The 16772-nt window shown below is 45.4% G+C and overlaps 1 protein-coding gene across 42 annotated transcripts in view; it reads left to right on the top strand.

Moving 5' to 3' along the window:
* FBRSL1 (fibrosin like 1) overlaps window positions 1-14142 on the top strand; it is a 419446-nt gene extending 405304 nt beyond the window's left edge. For 20 of the 42 annotated variants that reach the window (XM_015275670.4, XM_015275667.4, XM_025155677.3 and 17 more), the window contains 7 exons: window positions 429-467; window positions 1319-1390; window positions 2688-2820; window positions 6045-6128; window positions 7777-7860; window positions 8891-9125; window positions 11087-14142. In XM_015275670.4, the coding sequence (XP_015131156.1) occupies window positions 429-467; window positions 1319-1390; window positions 2688-2820; window positions 6045-6128; window positions 7777-7860; window positions 8891-9125; window positions 11087-12323 (1884 nt within the window). In that variant the 3' untranslated portion in view covers window positions 12324-14142. The remainder of the gene's footprint in view (window positions 1-428; window positions 468-1318; window positions 1391-2687; window positions 2821-6044; window positions 6129-7776; window positions 7861-8890; window positions 9126-11086) is intronic. The other 22 variants (XM_040648302.2, XM_015275666.4, XM_040648301.2 and 19 more) reach the window with 5 other exon arrangements.
* The last annotated feature ends 2630 nt before the right edge of the window (window positions 14143-16772 follow it).

Raw genomic sequence — 16772 nt, 5'->3', positions numbered from 1 at the left:
TATTGATGAGACAACTGTAGCCTCCACCAGTCATGAATGCAAAGAGATGCATTGACTTTTTTAAACAATGTCAGGGGGAAATGAGGCAGGAAGCTTCTTCAAGGACTTTCCCCAAAGCATCACTTGGAGAGCAGTTTTATGCACTCCATTTCAGAGCAATTATAAGGTTCAGAAAAGCATGAGTACTGTTCATTTACTGGTATGAAGCTGCACTGTTTATCATAAAATTCTGCTGAGTCTGCTGCAAGGAATGCAGGAGAAGTTTTAAGCCTGCTTTAAGCCTTTTAGGTTTCCCTTGTCACTGGGGACTTCTCTGGAACATTGCTTTCTGAATGCTTTTACTTAGTCGGAGGAAGGAAGTTCCCCACCTTTCTGTATACTTACTAGTTTTAGAATGACTGATTGTTTTCTTTCTGCTTTTTCCATAGGTGTCAGACCCTTACAGGCCACCAGTAAGAGTAAGTAAGGTTTGTGGGGGATTTTATATATATTATGTGCATGTGTTTTTGACATTTAACATGTCCAGTAGAAAAATTCAAGCTCATCCTTTATTTAAAACACACTGTCATTGTTGGCTCTTAGTTACTTCTGATTAATAACTTGCAGGTTGAATCCCATCCATGTTTTGCATCCATTTTTGTATATTAATGGTTCATAGTATGAAGTAAGGGTCACAGAAATAAATGGCTGTGAGCATGGGCAGACATTCACAAATGATCACATTCATGGTGGCTTAGGTGACCGTGTTTTGTCTGGGATTCTCATGTTTCATAAAAGCACTCTGTAGTGGGTACTGCAGATCAGCTGACAAACAGTAACTCATTCAGCTGTGGCACTGTTCATTCCTGTTCAGTCTTTCTCCGTACACTTTTCCTCCCCAGATGCAATAAGTCCTCATGACCACACTTGAGTTAGCTTGCAGGCCCAGTGCAGCAAGGATGGATAAACAGAGCTTTTTCCAGAAACAGGATGGTTAAGTATCAGCTCCTTCCTCTTCAACGTGCTGTAGTGTTCTTTGCAGCCATTTATTTGGGTTTATGAAGGAGAGAGCACAAATATGAGAATAAGTCCTGAGAGTGAGAGATCTCAGATCTCCATGAGATGAAGATTTCCCACATCCCACATTCTTCCTGTTTCTTCTTAATTTAAACATCATCAGCTGCAATACAGAATAAGAATGTCAATCATCTATTGTGCCGTTTTAGTAATCAGCCTTTCTCATTGCTCAGCTGCTAGACAGCAAGGGAAATGAAACTTTCTATCTGATGTAGATTGCTAACGTAAAAATTAATCTAAATTCTTGTGTTTTCCATTGCAGAAACCCGGGAAGTGGTGTGCGGTTCATGTACAGATCGCCTGGCAGATCTACCATCACCAGCAAAAGATAAAGGTAATTCAGACAGTTTATGGAACAAAGCCAAGTCTTCTGGCTTACACAGTATGCTGTAGTGACAGATGAGGCGGAAGCAAGCCTGTATTGATTAAATAACACGTTCAGTCCTTCTAACATTTGTTGTAGCAACTGTATAGTTTACCTGAGGACAAAGGAGTTGGGTTGAAGGATAACAAAATGAGCAGGAGAAACTAAGTGTTCGGGACAGGGAAGAGAGGTGGAGGGCTGCTTTCCCCAAGATCCAGCTTTGTACGAGGCGTGGATGTTTAGTGTCCCTTCTGTACAAGTACCTCCTGTGGAATATGGAGTATTATCTTAATAAGGATTAAATGACTGATACTGTGAAGAATGTTTTACCAAACATAGAGCAGGAGAGTAGGTTGATAGTTCCTGTGTTAGAGATTGTTGGTCTTTCTGTATTGCAGTGAAGATGGGGTGGCTGTGAACCTCGGGAGGTGACAAGTTGCAGGTACACCAGAGTGCTCCTCTGGGCTCAGAGCTCCCTGTGGCAGACAGGATAGAAATAACATGACTTCTGTAGAGTGGTATTTTTCATAGGTCCTGCTGTAGGGTTTTGTCCCATTAATGAAGAATATTAAGTGATTAAGTAAGTACTTCTAAGAGTTATGTCCTTCTTTCTCAGTAAGTAAATATATCTTGAAGCTGTATTCTTCAGACAATACAAAAGAGGCATGCGTGTTTTTGACTTAGGTGCAGTTCCTTGGGCTGGCCACGCTCGCTTTTGTAGGGGAAGGGTAATAATAGCCCCTGGATGAGACTCATAGTCAGTTTTCTTCATCCCTCTTCCCATACCTTCATGCTGAGTGATGCTGGCTGGAGGAAAGATGCAGTCTAAAAACATCTCTCTCTTTCCAAACTGGAGAAGCAAACCAGACGAGTCTGTCACCCAGCTCCCAGGGCTTCTGTCGGCAGCTTTCTGCCCTCAGAATATTTTTTGTCAGGCTGAGACTGCTGACTGCTCCCGCGGTGCAGCATGCTCAGTGTATCATGTTGCGTGCTCCAGTGTGTGCTGAGGGGCTGAGCGCTCACTTCAGACCTTATTCATGTGGATGAGGCAGGCAGCTGAGAGGCTGTGGAGTGAAATGGCCTTATAGATGCTGTCAGAGCATGGCTGTGGTACGTGACCAGAGATGCTGCTGTCACTCTTACTAACTCTGTCTGGCAGTGCTAAGCAGCAACAAGCTACAACTCCCCTTCTTTTTCTCCCATTAAAAAAAAAAAAAAAAAAAAAAAAGGTAATGCATAATGAGACTGTTTTTGTATCATTTGGCAGCAAATGCAGCTGGATCCCCACAAGATCGAGATAGGTGGTAAACTTGACCTGTTCAGCAGACCTCCTGCCCCTGGAGTGTTTCCAGGCTTCCATTATCCACAGGACCTTGCCAGGCCTCTGTTTTCTACCACAGGTAAGGGCAGCTCATCATTTGTTGTCTCCTCCCCCAAAAGAAAAAAAAAAACACTGTATTTAAGGTGTATCTGTGCAACTGTGTATGCCTCCAAAACTGAAGTGGGCAAGATTGCTTCAGGGGATATGGAGGCACCGGGGATAGGTGTGTGAGCCCTGCTGTGGGAGCAGAGCTGGCAGCCTGCAGCACGAGCTCTCTGCATCACTGAGCTGCAGCAGTTGGCTCTTGAAGTTGTGCCTATGCAGCTGCTTCTTATGTGCCTCACTGATAGACTGTGGAGGGATATTAAAAAGCAATTTTGACAAAACACTTGAAAATGTTTCCATTGCATAGGATTGGAAACGGATCCCGGTTTCTTTCTTGCTCTTAAGTTTGCTGTGTTCTTACCTCATCCACTCATCTAGTTGCGTTTGTTTTCTGGAAACCTGGGGGTTTTGTAAAATGGAAGACTTCACTAACGGCACTGAAAAATAGCACAGAAGGTGTATTTTTTAAGCATTTGCTTTTTAAATGTAGAATTCCCTTACATATTTCTAAGTGCAGCCATCTCTGAGGCTTAAAATAGCATTGAATTTTGTAGAAGTAACTACTGTTTATGTAGATAAATTGCTTTCCAATATGTTGGAGAAGTAATTACAATTAATCCGATTACAAAAGTTCAGTAAGCCTCAGTGTACTGTTCTTGATGTTTCTGACCACAGGAGACTGCAACTCTGACGTTGTCTCTTTGGAGGTCACTGGTGCTTTTCATGTTGGTGCCCATTTGCCAGATGCTGGCTTTGTTCTGTCCCTGGGCTCAAACTACCCCTGGGCTTCTGCTGATCTTCTTTGTTGGAGATGCTAAAGTCAGCCTTCTCAGTGGGCTGACAATGGATATGGTACAGTTCAGCCCCTTATGTCTGCAATTCATTGACAACAAATGTAATGCTTTTATGATGCAGTATTGAATCATTACTGTTGAAATGAATGAGGTTAGAGGTGTTCCGTGAGTTTGGTCCCGAGTATGGCCAAAACACAGCAGAACTGAATGGAGCTGAAACCTCAGTGGGAGGTGACTTCTGAGTGTGTGTCAGGTGGCCTTCAGGAACTCCAGTAGTGGTTCAGTGTCCTTCAGACCTTATCTGTGGCTGAGAAGTCTTAAACCTTCGATGCAGGCTTCCGCTGCATACAATTGCTGCTGATTCTAGCTGCATGTTGTTGAACACTTCCCTGTATTTTGGTCTTTATAAAGATACTTTGATAGTATGGAGCTGAGATACTTAGTGCATCTGCTTGGATGCATAAGCACAGCTGATTTACAGCCCTCCACCATAAGCACAGCTTGCTTCTCCATTCATAAAAGCAAGAGTGGAACAGTGTGGAATAGATATATTAAAGAAGGCAAATTAATAAAAAACTTCTACTGGAGAGAAGCAACCTTACAGCAGCTTGTCCACGAGTGTGTTATTCACAACAGCCATCACATTAACTCTAGGTAAAGAGTGCTATCAAAGTGAGCAAACATTGCAGCAGTAATATAGGGATGAATAAATCTTTTGCTCTGCAATATCTGAGGCATTCTTTTCACCTTATCGAAGAAGCGTGTTGTCGATGTGAATCATGGCTTCTGCTGCATTGCCTAGTTACTGTGGGAGACATAAGTTATCTTAGGGCCACCTGTCTGCAGGACGGATGTTCGGCTGCCTGGCAGACGCTATATTTAATAACTACCTGACAGCCTGCAATGCTGCTACTGGCTTTCTCCAGAGGATTTTTTATTATCAGCCTGTGTAGTTGAGTTTGTAAGCCGTCTCCTTTGAAGAAATCTCCCATCCATTATACACCTTCTGAAATCTTAAAGGATTAGAAAGATGACAGTCTCCATCTGTCTTGAGGCATTGGAGCAGTCAGAATGTTTATAGATAACTTCAGGTCTCATACCCGTGGTCTCTCTTAAGTTTCCTCAACTCATTTTCTGGCTGCTTAGGTTTGTGCTGCCCAAGCTGGTGAGGGATGGGAAGCACTGTCTCCCTCTCAGGCTTTGTAGACTGCTCATATCTGAACACACGTGCGTTTTACAGCACTCTGAGCTCTGGCACCAAGGAAAGCCAGGTCCTGGACTGACAAGTACCTCCATAAAATCCTGTCCTCTGGAAAGTGGTGCTTCTGTCATTGTGCAGAATGATGAGTTTCTAACAAGACAAGACAGTTAGTATGGCATGTTTTGCTTTCTGCAAGGGAGGCACAGGTTGCTGCATCCAGGCAGCAACTGAAAGCTGTGATAGTTGATAATCCTGCTTTGTTTGCTGAGGCAGAAGTACAGGCAGAGGAGGCACTGAATGGACGTCACAGCCCAAATATTTGCAGAGGGTTTTTGTGCATACATCTGAAACATAAATATTCAAAATTAGATTTTAGGTACATCCTGAAGGGATCTCAAGGGGCTAAAGTCAAGCCCAGGAGATTCCCAAACACACAGTCATTTCCAGTATATATGGGAATCCATCTTCCTCCAAAACCCGTGTATCCCTGTGCCAGGGGACAGCAGTGCTTTCACATGATACAGTTGCAAATCTGTTTGGCTCAGTGTGTTTCTGCCTGCACCAGTAGCGATTCTTCTATTTTCTGCTCTGGTTTTCCCTTTTGAACCCACCTGAGCATGTACTTGGTCCACCTGGGAAAGCAGGACAGACTAGTTCATTTCAGCCCATTCTTTCACCTTACCTCAACCTAATGTAAAGCACTGTGCTAAGCTGTGCTGTTCCCTTCCTGGAGTGCAGTGTGGCACCATGGCCATGGGCAGTGTCTAGGAGTGGAAAAAATGCCATGGGAGAGCCTGTGGCTGCAGAGACAGATGTGAGAGCATAGATGGGGCTTTCGAGGGAGAGGTGTGATTGATGTTCCCTGCACACCTGTCATTAACTGGTGTTTCATTTAGACACAGTCACTTCCAAGCACCTTCTGTCTGGGCCCATAACCTGGGCTGCCCCTATTTAGTCTAAACACAAAATGATGACTGAAAACACCAGCCAGAGAGATTCACTGCCCCATTACAGCAGGTGAGCAGCAGCACTCAGTGCCTCCTAGTCCTTCAAAGAGCACCCAAAGAAATCCCACCCTTACTTCACTCAGTTGCTGTTTGAGATCTTCCCCTGCTGTCTGCACCTTTGGCTGTGGTTCTTGAGTTTGATGGCCAGGGTCTCTGTCACCTGCCACTGAACTAAAAAGGGACCTTGTTCTCACAGGTGCGACGCATCCAGCCACCACCCCCTTTGGTCCTTCACCTCATCACAGCAGTTTCCTGCCTACTAACCACTTGGCAGGTAAGTGTAAGTAAACCCTGCCTTCACCTTTACACTTCTGACCCGGTCCTGGCTCTCAGCATGGCTCTGCCTGAGGCACTGTAGCAGTAGCAGAGGGAGAGGATAGAACTGTGTTGGGGATGAGAAGCTCACTCGGAAGTCCTCCTGCCCACGCCAGCTTCCCAGCACGCCCTGTCTCATCTCCACAGGAGAGGAGTGGGATTAGCAGACCCCCCTCCTCTGAGAGGGGAGGGCGTAGCACTGCACATAAGCTGAAACCTGACCTCTGGAGCCCTTCTGTGCTGTTGAAATGTGCCCAGAGAAACAGGAGGTTTTACTTCAGAGGTACCTCAAACAAGTTTGACATGGGCTCCTCCCATACCCTTTCTCACCTATGAAAGTTCTTGGCTATGTACTTTATTAAGGTTCACTGAACAGTTCCTGGCAAATGGCTGTTCTGCACATCTTGCCAGTCTTTCAGTTTCCTAATTGGCAGTAAGTAGAGCTTGATTTTTTTCAAATTTCCTCATTTTAAAAGCTCACAAACAGCTCATTGCCAATAAAAGATCAAGCCCTGTTGATTAATGTTGTAGTAACACTCATCCAATCAGTAAATGCAGCATGCCACATGACACAGCAGACTTCTTTCCATTGCAAATACCCAGATTTACAATTCCTGAACGTCCTGTCAAAACTAATTGTATCCCTGCAGGGTCACCAACTACAAAAAATGTGAGGGGAGGGGCAAGACCAGATATCTCAAAATAAGTAAATTAGTGCATAGCTGTTGGTGCAGAACTCCAAGCTGTTTGTGCTGTTTGCCTTGATGTGTTAACTATAAGGATGTCCATGAGGAAATGGGAAGCACTTCATCTTCTGTAACATGGCAAGTTAAATACTGTAAAGAGACAGCTAGAAGGTCAGTGGGCAGAAGAAGGAGTTGTTTCGAGATGACCAGGAGGAAAGCAGTGAGATCTTAATGTGCAGCTGTCTTTGGAGGGTGTAAACCTGAGTTGGGCACTCAGAGAGGAACCCCTTGGTGATGGGTGCCTTGGGTGAATTAAAAGCAGGACTTTAAAATAAAACAAGTGTCAGTAAGGCTAAGGCCATGCTATCATTTCCACCACCACTGTGATCAAGGAAGCGGTTACGGGAGAGGATTTGGGCACGAACAGACCCACATGTTTAGTTGGCGTATGGATGGATGTCCATAGCAGTTAGCCTAGGACTGTCTCTGTGCACCATTACAGAGGGCAAAAGGTTGTATAGAGAAACGACAGTGAAACAGTGCATCCCCCTCAGTCTGCTGACATAGGAGCCTGCTGATGTTCTTCCAGAGCAGTTGCAGTGCTTCTGGTATTACTGCTGACAGGGAAGGGGAGTTAACGATTTAGCAACAGCCACCTTAATTGCAGCTATAGAACTTAATTTCTTGCTCCCCTCTGACTGGCATACAAAAGTTTATTGCAGCACCTGTTTGCAGGGTGAGCGCTGAATCCCTTCTCCATTTTAACATGCTGGGAATTTTCTGTGCAAAGAACCTTGCGATGAGAAGGATCAGCTTAAAGTCTGGCCTAATCCTACTTGGATTCAGACCGTTAAGAAGGGGAGGGGTGCATTTCATTCTCCAACATTCTTGGCTAAATGCCTGCTAAATCCCTGTTTGCCTTTCCAGATCCATTTAGCAGGTCAAGCACCTTCAGCGGCCTTGGGAACTTAGGCAGCAATGCCTTTGGAGGATTAGGCAGTCATGCTCTGAGTAAGTACTGGCTGGGTTACTGCAGACAAACATCCCTTCCAGAAAAGCCACATGCTAATATTTACAGCAGCTGGTGGTAGTTTTTAAAGAAGTTTATTTCCTAACCTCCATTCTCCTATCTGAAAACACTGCACCTAAGATTTCCAGGTCTCTGCGGTGGGAGCTTTTCTGCATGTCACAGACATCAGTAGCTGTGCCCTGTGTCTCCTCACTGCTGAAGGCTGCTGCCTTGTGTGTTCCTAGGGGTGCTGGAGCTGCTTGACCTGCTGAGCTCTGGCACACCATGGACATCTAAGATAGCACCCTTCAACAGTGGAGATGGACAGCGGGACGGCTACTGATACTTCTCCTAATTCAAAGTGTAGACTTTCTCTGTAACCAATATCTGAAGTTTAAATTACCTGTATAAAATGGTTGTACTTCAAAAACATGTTATCTGTAGGCAAGACATGCTTGAGAGCCACACATAAGAGAGCATGCTTATGCGTCTCATGGTGTGACAGGAATCAGTTGAAGATTGATGGAGGAAAATCATGTGACTGTTCTAAAAAACCTGCAGCCAAGCTCTGTTTTTATACACATACAGATGTACCACCAAATAGTCTGGTTTCTTTAACAAAAAGTCCTTGAATACTCAGCTGCAGGCGGCTGATTGCTTGTAACTACCCAGAAGTCAAAGTTTCTGCCAGTGAGAGGAGCTGAGGAAGAGTATTGCTTTTATGCTGGAACCTTTGCAGGGGTGGGGGGGGCCGAAAAGGAGCTGGGCGTTTTCATAAGACATCTCTGAGTTATTTGGACGTACATAGCTAAAGCTTCCTCCACCAGTGGCCTTAAAAGTGCTGGTGGGTCTTTGGCCAGTGCCGGAGGTATCTCTGACACCCCCTGCTAGCAGCTCCCCCTTGCCATGAACTCCACATTAAGAAGTCTTGAAGGGACAGCTCTGGTTTTGCTTTGTCTTGTGCAAAATGCATTTGCAATGATTTGGTTTGAATTATCTTTAACTCTTCCTCCTCCCCCACCATTATTCTAGCTCACAACAACATTTTTACTCATAAAGACGGCCCAAACCTGCAGAATTTCAACAATCCCCATGAGCCGTGGAACAGACTCCATCGGACCCCGCCGTCCTTCCCAACACCTCCGCAGTGGCCCAAGCCGAGCGATTCCGAGCGAAGTTCCTCGGTGACAAACCATGACAGAGACAGGGAGCGGGAGCCCGAGAAGAGGGATCTTTCTCTGAGTAAAGATGACAGAGACAAAGAGAGGTGAGCAGTGTGTGCTTTTGAGCCGTTTATTCCAGTTCTCTTGTCCCTCTGTATTTTTTCTCATTTTTCCTTCACTGTCAGCTCCCAGCGTAAAATCACCTTCAGAGCAAAACATTGATTGTCTCTGAAGCAGCAGATAGCCGTGTCCCCCAGATAAGTGTAAGTACTAATGGCACAAAAGAAACCTCTGCCTTTTAGGTTTTGTCCTCTGTGGAAATACAGTAGGCTCATCTTTCCTTCCCTGCTAGCGGGTTACTAAAAAGTGCCAGCTTGGGAAAGTGAGCATGTCAGTGCTTTCAGGGGTACTTGACCATTTTCAGCAGCCTCCTTTAGCAGTGCCACAGATTCTGAAAGGGTGGAAGTGGTGTTGTGATGGGTCCTTTGTAAACAGTCGTAGCTCTCGTTGAAGGTACACTGATAAACTCAAGTGTTAGCTGGACGTTAACGAGATAAAAATGCAAATGTCTGTATCTGGAGTAGTATGCATGAATTCATTAGTAAAAGTGATTTTAAAAAATTACACTGTAGGCAAACCCTTACTAACGATGACAGAACTGTATCACCTGAGCTATAGATACGTCATTAGCTTCCAGCTTTATAATTCTGAAGCTTTACATTTTGATTTTGAAGTTCTTTATATTTCAGACACTGGCTGTCTCCAACAGTCTATTTCTTTGTGGGCAGTAGAAGCCTGCAAGCCTTAGATGTGTGCATTTGACTGCTGATAGGGGTTTTGCAGTTTGCCTGGAGTGCTTTTAATGAGCTCTTCAGGCAGTGCCTGTGAACAAGATTATATAGAAGCAATAGACTGAGAATCATCTTGCTTTCAGTGTTAAACTGTCTGACACCCTTGTATGAGTAGTCATTCAGATAGGAATGGCTTTAGCATAAATCATTTCTAAACCAAGGTTACTTCACTCTCAAGAGTGTTCACACAGGGGTTAACATCTCTATTACGTTTCTATTAATTCAGCCTAAGCTGTCCCCAGCATCCATGTTTGGACATGGTTTTAATAACCTATATCCCTGACCAGCAATCAGGACTACCACAGAGAGAGAAATCTGGGTTAGCAACTGTAACCATGAAGGATAAATACTGAACTACCCCAAACACCTCCAGTTCTCAGCACTCTGGCCTTTCAGCTCTCAAACACAAACTCAGCACAAAAGGAAGGCATCACTGAGCCCCTCCAGCATAACACACTTCTCTCAGTCACACCATCATACTCTGCATTTAAAGTATCTGTCATTCAGAGCAAAATGCTTCTAAAAGGTGGCATTATTTATTCACTTAAGGACATGGGAATAAGTGCAACTATTCAGCTTGCTCAGAGGCAGAAATATAAATCCCATTCTTGCTGCTTCATCTACACAATGGACGTTCTCCTCAAACCCCTTGCTCCTCATTGCAGGCACTCATTCCTTTTCTTGGCCTATGCAGGGATGTTTTCCTTAACTGACAGAATGCCAGCAGCACACACTTCACTGCAGTTCCACAGAAAAATAATCATCATCTTGTAGCTGCTTCTAGTTGTTGAGACTGTCTCATGAAGGACCTGCATGCTTTTCCATAGGTTTCCAGAACAGCTCTGTTTTGTGTGCCTAGATCCACGCTCTAGGAAAGGATCCACACTGTAAAGAAAGTTGCAGCCAAGGAAATCATTGTCTGGCAGCAGGAGTTGTGTGCACACAATAACCACCTTCTTTAAAAAACAATAAACCAATTGTACTTCTTTCCTTCATTTCTTAGTGAACAGTGAACTAGCCTTGTGAACTACCTGAAGGCAGGTAGTTCGTCCCTTGCAGGGAATTCCACAGCTGTAGCTGATGCCAGCAGAGCTTTTCAAATCGTTTTCTGAGCAATCTAACATGGTGCAGCTAGGCACAGTGCTATGCATGTCTAGTATCACGTGTATCTTTGTTTGCACAAACCCAAGGATGTGTCTGCACTTTTTTTACAGAGACCTCATGGATAAAAACAGACATTCAAACAGATCCTCACCGGCATCAGCTCCAGTGACGCATCAGATTAGCAATCTCATCCGCAGCAACAGCCAAACCTCCAGTGATCCCATCAGGCAGGTGAGCCTCGCTGAGAGGGAAAGGTCCAAAGAGCCCGAGCGAGAGCACCCTGACCGGCTGAGAGAGCCGCCCATAGCAGAACACAAGATTAAAGAGAGCCGTTCCCCAGTGAAGGAAACTCCAAGCCATGATAAGAGACCCTCTGAGGACAACACAAAGCCAGTAATCCAGTCTGTATCCCCATACAGCAAACCTGCACTAAGTGAGAGCTTGAAGCTTACCAATCTAATGAGCAAGGACATGGAGAGAAAGACAGAGCTTCCCAGTGACCTCCAGAAGATTAAGAATGACATCAAGGTCAAAGAGGAGAGGAAGGAAGACAGCGATGTGCTGGTGGTGGGCTCTGAGCCTTCACAGCACTCCCGATCAGTGGAGCATCCCCCGCCTCCTACTTTGCACGGATTATCATTGCCTCCCTCGATGGCAGCCTCCATGCCTATCTCCATGGGCAGCGTGCACCAGATGAACAACATGAATGTGCTGGACCGCAGCAGGATGATGACCCCGCTCATCGGCATGAATCCTTTGTCAGGAAGAGAGAGGCTGCCACATCCCGGATTTTCTTGGGACCCAATGAGGGACCCGTTGCGAGATGCCTACCACCGGAGCTTGGACCTGCACCGTCGAATGGACTTCCAGCTCCGGACGGATCCCATCCACAGGTTCCCTACCACCTCCGGGTTTTATGACCACGAGCGTTCGTACAGAGACAGGGAGCCACACGACTACAACCACGAGAACCTTCTGGAAGCGCGCCGAGAGCAGGAGCGGTTGCGGCAAGTGGAGGAAAGAGAGCGCTTGCACTTACGGGAAGAACTTGAGCGTGCCAGAATGCACCACTTGCACTCGTCCCCTATCGAAAGTCACCTGGCACACGTGCCATCCTTCATGCCTCATTTGAGCGGGATGCATTACCCCAGACTGAGTCCATCCACTGCCATGCACAACGGGATTCTGAACAGGAACCCTCCGACCGCGGCGCTGAGCGCCCCGCCGCCCCTCGTGCCAGCGAGCAGCACCCGGCCTGCCTCCCCCCGCAGGACTACTCCGCTCACTAACTCAGAGTCCAGGGACTACTCCCCCTCTAGGAACCCCAAAGAAGTAGAGGCCCGATAGTCCCCCACACAGAATTTTAAACCCTCCTGTATATAAAGCAAACGGGGAAAAAAAAAAGAAGAAGAAAAAAAAAAAACAAAGGAAAAAAAAAAACAACAAACAGAAAAAAAAACAACAAAAAAAACCACAAAAAACCTTTTACAAAATGCACTGCTGTAAACTTTTTTTTTTTTTTTTTAATGTAAAATTTGTAGAAGTTAAGCACATTTCCATAAATAATGGGGTCAGGGGTGCAGACTTTCCAACAAGAAGGTTGCTGAGAATGGGAATTTAATATATAGGTATTGATTTTTGGTTTTGTTTTTTGTTTCTGTGCTAAAAAAAAAAAAAAAAAAAAAAAAAAGTTAAAAAGAAGAAGTTTGTACATTTTTTCCCAAATGTGAGAAACATTTTTAATGGATTTGTATTTTTTTTAATTTTGTGCTCTTTATTCACTTAGGAAAAAAAAAAAAAGAAGAAATTTTGCTTTTGCTTTTAGTTAAATTTGCATTTTAAAGGCCTCAGATCCTTAAGAAAAAATACCCAGGGTTTCTTAAAAGTATTATTTATGGAAATACTGTAGTTTTACAGTCCACTGTGAGGTTCCCTTCTGAGGCCCATCGATCACTTACCTTGGTACTTTGGAACCGAAGTTACAGATATATATTAAAATATTAATAATAATAATAATGTACAAAACTGTTTGTTTTTTGCCTTATTATATTATGCAGAAATTTAAGAGGAATTTTTTTTGACTTCTTGTTTTAAACAAAAGAAAAACAACAAAAAACAGAAAACAAACTGTAAATATTCTGTTAATATAAATGTACACCAATATTAAATTCTTAACATAGGTAGACTTTATAAAAATGGTTTCTAGAACCACTCTGGTTATTTGTTAACATGGTTACAACTCATACTCTCGTCACAGTCAGAAATTCACACTCAGAGCGCTACGTACGGCATATATACTTCAACTATGCAAGAACCTGGAGGCAGGTCGTAGTGGATGCTGGGGGGAGGAAGGTTCAAAAACAAACAACCCAAAAACAACCAACTCGCAACTACGGAGACCGATGGCAGCGGCATGTGAGCAGGAAGCGGGCGGCTTGTTGTGTTTCACAAAGAAAGAGACTGGATTTTTTTGTACAAACACAAGGGACAGTTTGGCGAGGGAAGAGAGACACGCTCCTGGAAGGGCATTCTGGTTTCCTACTCTTCAGGCTGGCAGAAGCAGATGGAACTGGCACAGTACCATGCGGCAGACCCTTTCCTTATTTTTTTTTTCCTTTTTTTTTCTCTTTTTTTGTGTTGTGGGCAGGATCGCTGGCAAGCAAGGACAATTTTCCGTGGACCCCTTGTGCTAATTGTGCAGTGTTCTTATTGGAATCTGTATACAAGACAAAGTAGAATTTTAGGAGTGCAAAAAAAAAAAAAAAAGTCTAATGGTTGATTAAAAAAAAAAAGAAATTCTGATATATTATCTATAGTACATGAAGACCATAAGCAAATGTTTGTTTCAGTGTGGTTCTGCCTTGAACTGCTTTTTGGCATGATTTATTTTTTATTTCCAATTTTACTTTTCATCCATATGTAAATTTTGCCATGTTTTACTTGCTGTACCATCCCCCCTCCCTTATTTTATTTTTCAGTGTCCATGTTTTATATATCCTGGGCTTTTTCTCTCTAGTTAATTCAGCCATCCGCTACTATTTTCTTGGCTCTGTAACTCTTGTTTCCCCCCCCTTCCCCATCCTCCCCCCTGCACCCCCTGTAATTTTAAACATTCAGTTTCCTTGTAGATCAATGAAGATAAATACAACATTGATTTTGGATGAAACAGGCGGTGGTGTGTTTGTGTGCAGTGGCTGGTGCTGCCCAACGGAGGCCGATGGTCGGCGATGGCGGCTCGGAGCCAGGGCTGGTGCTGGGATTGGGGCTGAGTTTGGTCTGTGGGTCTCTGCTCCCCATGCAAAGGGGGGAAAGGATGGAAAAGAAGGGCCAGTGACTGTGGGAGGGCCACAGCCTGGAGCTGCTCTCACGTGTATCTCCATTTGCTCCCTCAGCTCTTCCCGTAGGCTGAGAGCAGACATCTATGGGGCATGGAGAGGCGCTCCGAGCCCTGCAGCCCTCAGGGGCTGATTCAGCAGTGGGCGACTGCACTTCAACAGCATGTTACGGCTTCTGTTCTTTAGTCTGTGTGTGACTAAATCACCGGGCATAAAAAATAAAATGAAATAAAATAGCGGGGTCCTGAATGTGATGAAAGGAGGCTTAAGACAAAATAGGCATTAAAAATCAGCACCTGCTCTCCCAGCTGAAATTGGAGGAACGTACAACACATGGTGGAAGTGCAAAGTGTGCTGCAGTCGACGTAAAGACATTAGTCATGCTGCCGGCAGGGCTGTAACTCTCCCCCTCTGCCATTGTCCAATACGCCATCATGCTTGACATCACCTCTAAGGCAGACCTGACCAAATCAGCCTCCCTAACCTCTATTACAAAGAGTCCATAGCTGCCTCGTCCCAGCACAGGCTGTCAGTGCATGCTGCAGCAAATCTGAGCGTGGGCTGTGCCCCGTGGAAGCATTCGGCCCATGCAAGGTTTGGAAAGCAAGCATTAAATCAATGCCGTGCCGCCGTGGCATTCCTGAAGGATTGCTTATTGCAGCCGCAGCGGTGCCAGAGGAATTCATCATGATGTGGCAGTCTGAATATTAAAAGCATGTCGGTGGTTTGCCATTTGCTGTATTAGGAGGCGTTGCTCTTACACTTTCAGAGGATGACCATCAGTAACGCTGCACCGCAGTGGGATTCCGCTGGGCTGAGTATCCGCCTTCTCACAAAACGGTTCATCATGATTAATGGTATTATTACCTAAACAGAGAAACTAATTAATTCGGCCCTATTCCTTTAAGCTACCCCAGCTGAGCCTTCTTCTGTTCAAAAGGACTGTAGCAGAACTTCCTGGGGTTTATGCATTTCTACTGCCGTTGAGCTTTCATTCTGTGCCCTTCTTACCATTTTTATTGTACTTTCAGACTTCTCCTGAGGGACTTCCCTCAGTCGTTGACAACTGGGGGGGGTCACAGCAAGCGAATGATGGTGGGACAAAGGATGGGATTTGCGAAGTGCCTCAGGCAGCCTCTGCTTACAAGCATGCTCAGGAGAGAACTGAGGGATGGCAGCTCTTGCACTGCTGTGAGCAGTGTGCTGCTGGGGGTGTGATGTGCACATCTCCCTTCAGCTGCCAGGTACGGGCCGGCCATTGGAACAGGAATACCCGGGAGATCGTGGGGTGCAGGAAACGGTCTGTAATGAATCTTCAGATGATTTGTTAAAACGTACTGTTCTGGTTTGTTCCTTTGCTTGTTTTTGACAAAAGGATCTTCTGGTTCCTTAGATAGCAAGTTTTATTGCCTAAAATAAGCACCTGGGAATTCCCATTCCTGCATTTACGGATCAATATTTGGGGTTAGCTGTGGGTGACCTGAGTTAGAGGAACAGAGCATCGACACAGGGGTACCCGGGGCTCCTCTGCCAACACAGGGCTGATGCAGTGCCCTGCACAGAGGGTGAGAGGATTTCATTGTCTCCTTAATGACTCAATGAATGGAAAAAAAAAAAAGATGGAAGAAAACTGACCGAAAGCATGGTAGGTTCCTTTCTGGGATCTGTGTCACTCTCAGCATCTCACCACAATGAACCACAAGCTGCCAACATCCCGCCTGCTCTTAAGGATGCATTCAGCCACTGCTGTGCAGCTTCCCACCAAACCCATCAGGGCACAGGAAGCCGTGAGCTGTCTGTCAGCCCCAGAGGGCTCTCAGAGAAGCACACGAGCCAATCTCCTGCCCTATGGCAATGCACAAGCAGCAGCACACACCACTGACGACCACCTGCCTGCCCATGTGCCTGGTCGTGTTGATGGTTCCTCAGCTGGCAGAGCTGAGGTCTTCTATAAGCACTGCAGAGAGAACAAAGAGCAAAACAAAGATGGCTCCAGATTTCTGGTTTGTTTAGTGGATTTCTGAGATACAACAAGGTGTGAAAAACTGACAAGAATCCAACCTGCAGCTGGTTTGCACTAAGCCCCTTTGGACAGAAGAGCTGGTACAGTAAAGCAAGTGGCTACAGCTTCTATTTTAAATTAAGAAAGGCATAGCTGAATTCTCAGCTGGTAGCCCTGAGGAGGCCAAAGCCCGCGCTGCTCTCGTGGGCCGTGCAGGCCGTGCGTCAGAAAGCACCGACACAGCTCAGCCGTCCGAGGAGGCAATCCGAGTGTGAGGACGGCTCCGGGGTCACACCGCGCCAGGTCTGTCTGCTCAAGAGCTCGTTTTTTCTACCATGTCCTGAGGAGTTTCACCAATCGAACTCTTCCGAGCTCTCCGGAATGGGTTCTGTGCGCCCTGCAGCCGGTGTGCTCACTGGATGACTTCACACAGCCAGACATGGCCAAAAATGTGCCTCT

Source organism: Gallus gallus, chromosome 15 (genome assembly GCF_016699485.2).
Source record: "Gallus gallus isolate bGalGal1 chromosome 15, bGalGal1.mat.broiler.GRCg7b, whole genome shotgun sequence".
Classification (NCBI taxonomy): Eukaryota; Metazoa; Chordata; class Aves; order Galliformes; family Phasianidae; genus Gallus; species Gallus gallus.
The sequence above is the reverse complement of the archived record's forward strand: the minus strand, read 5'-3'. Positions and strand labels throughout refer to the sequence as shown.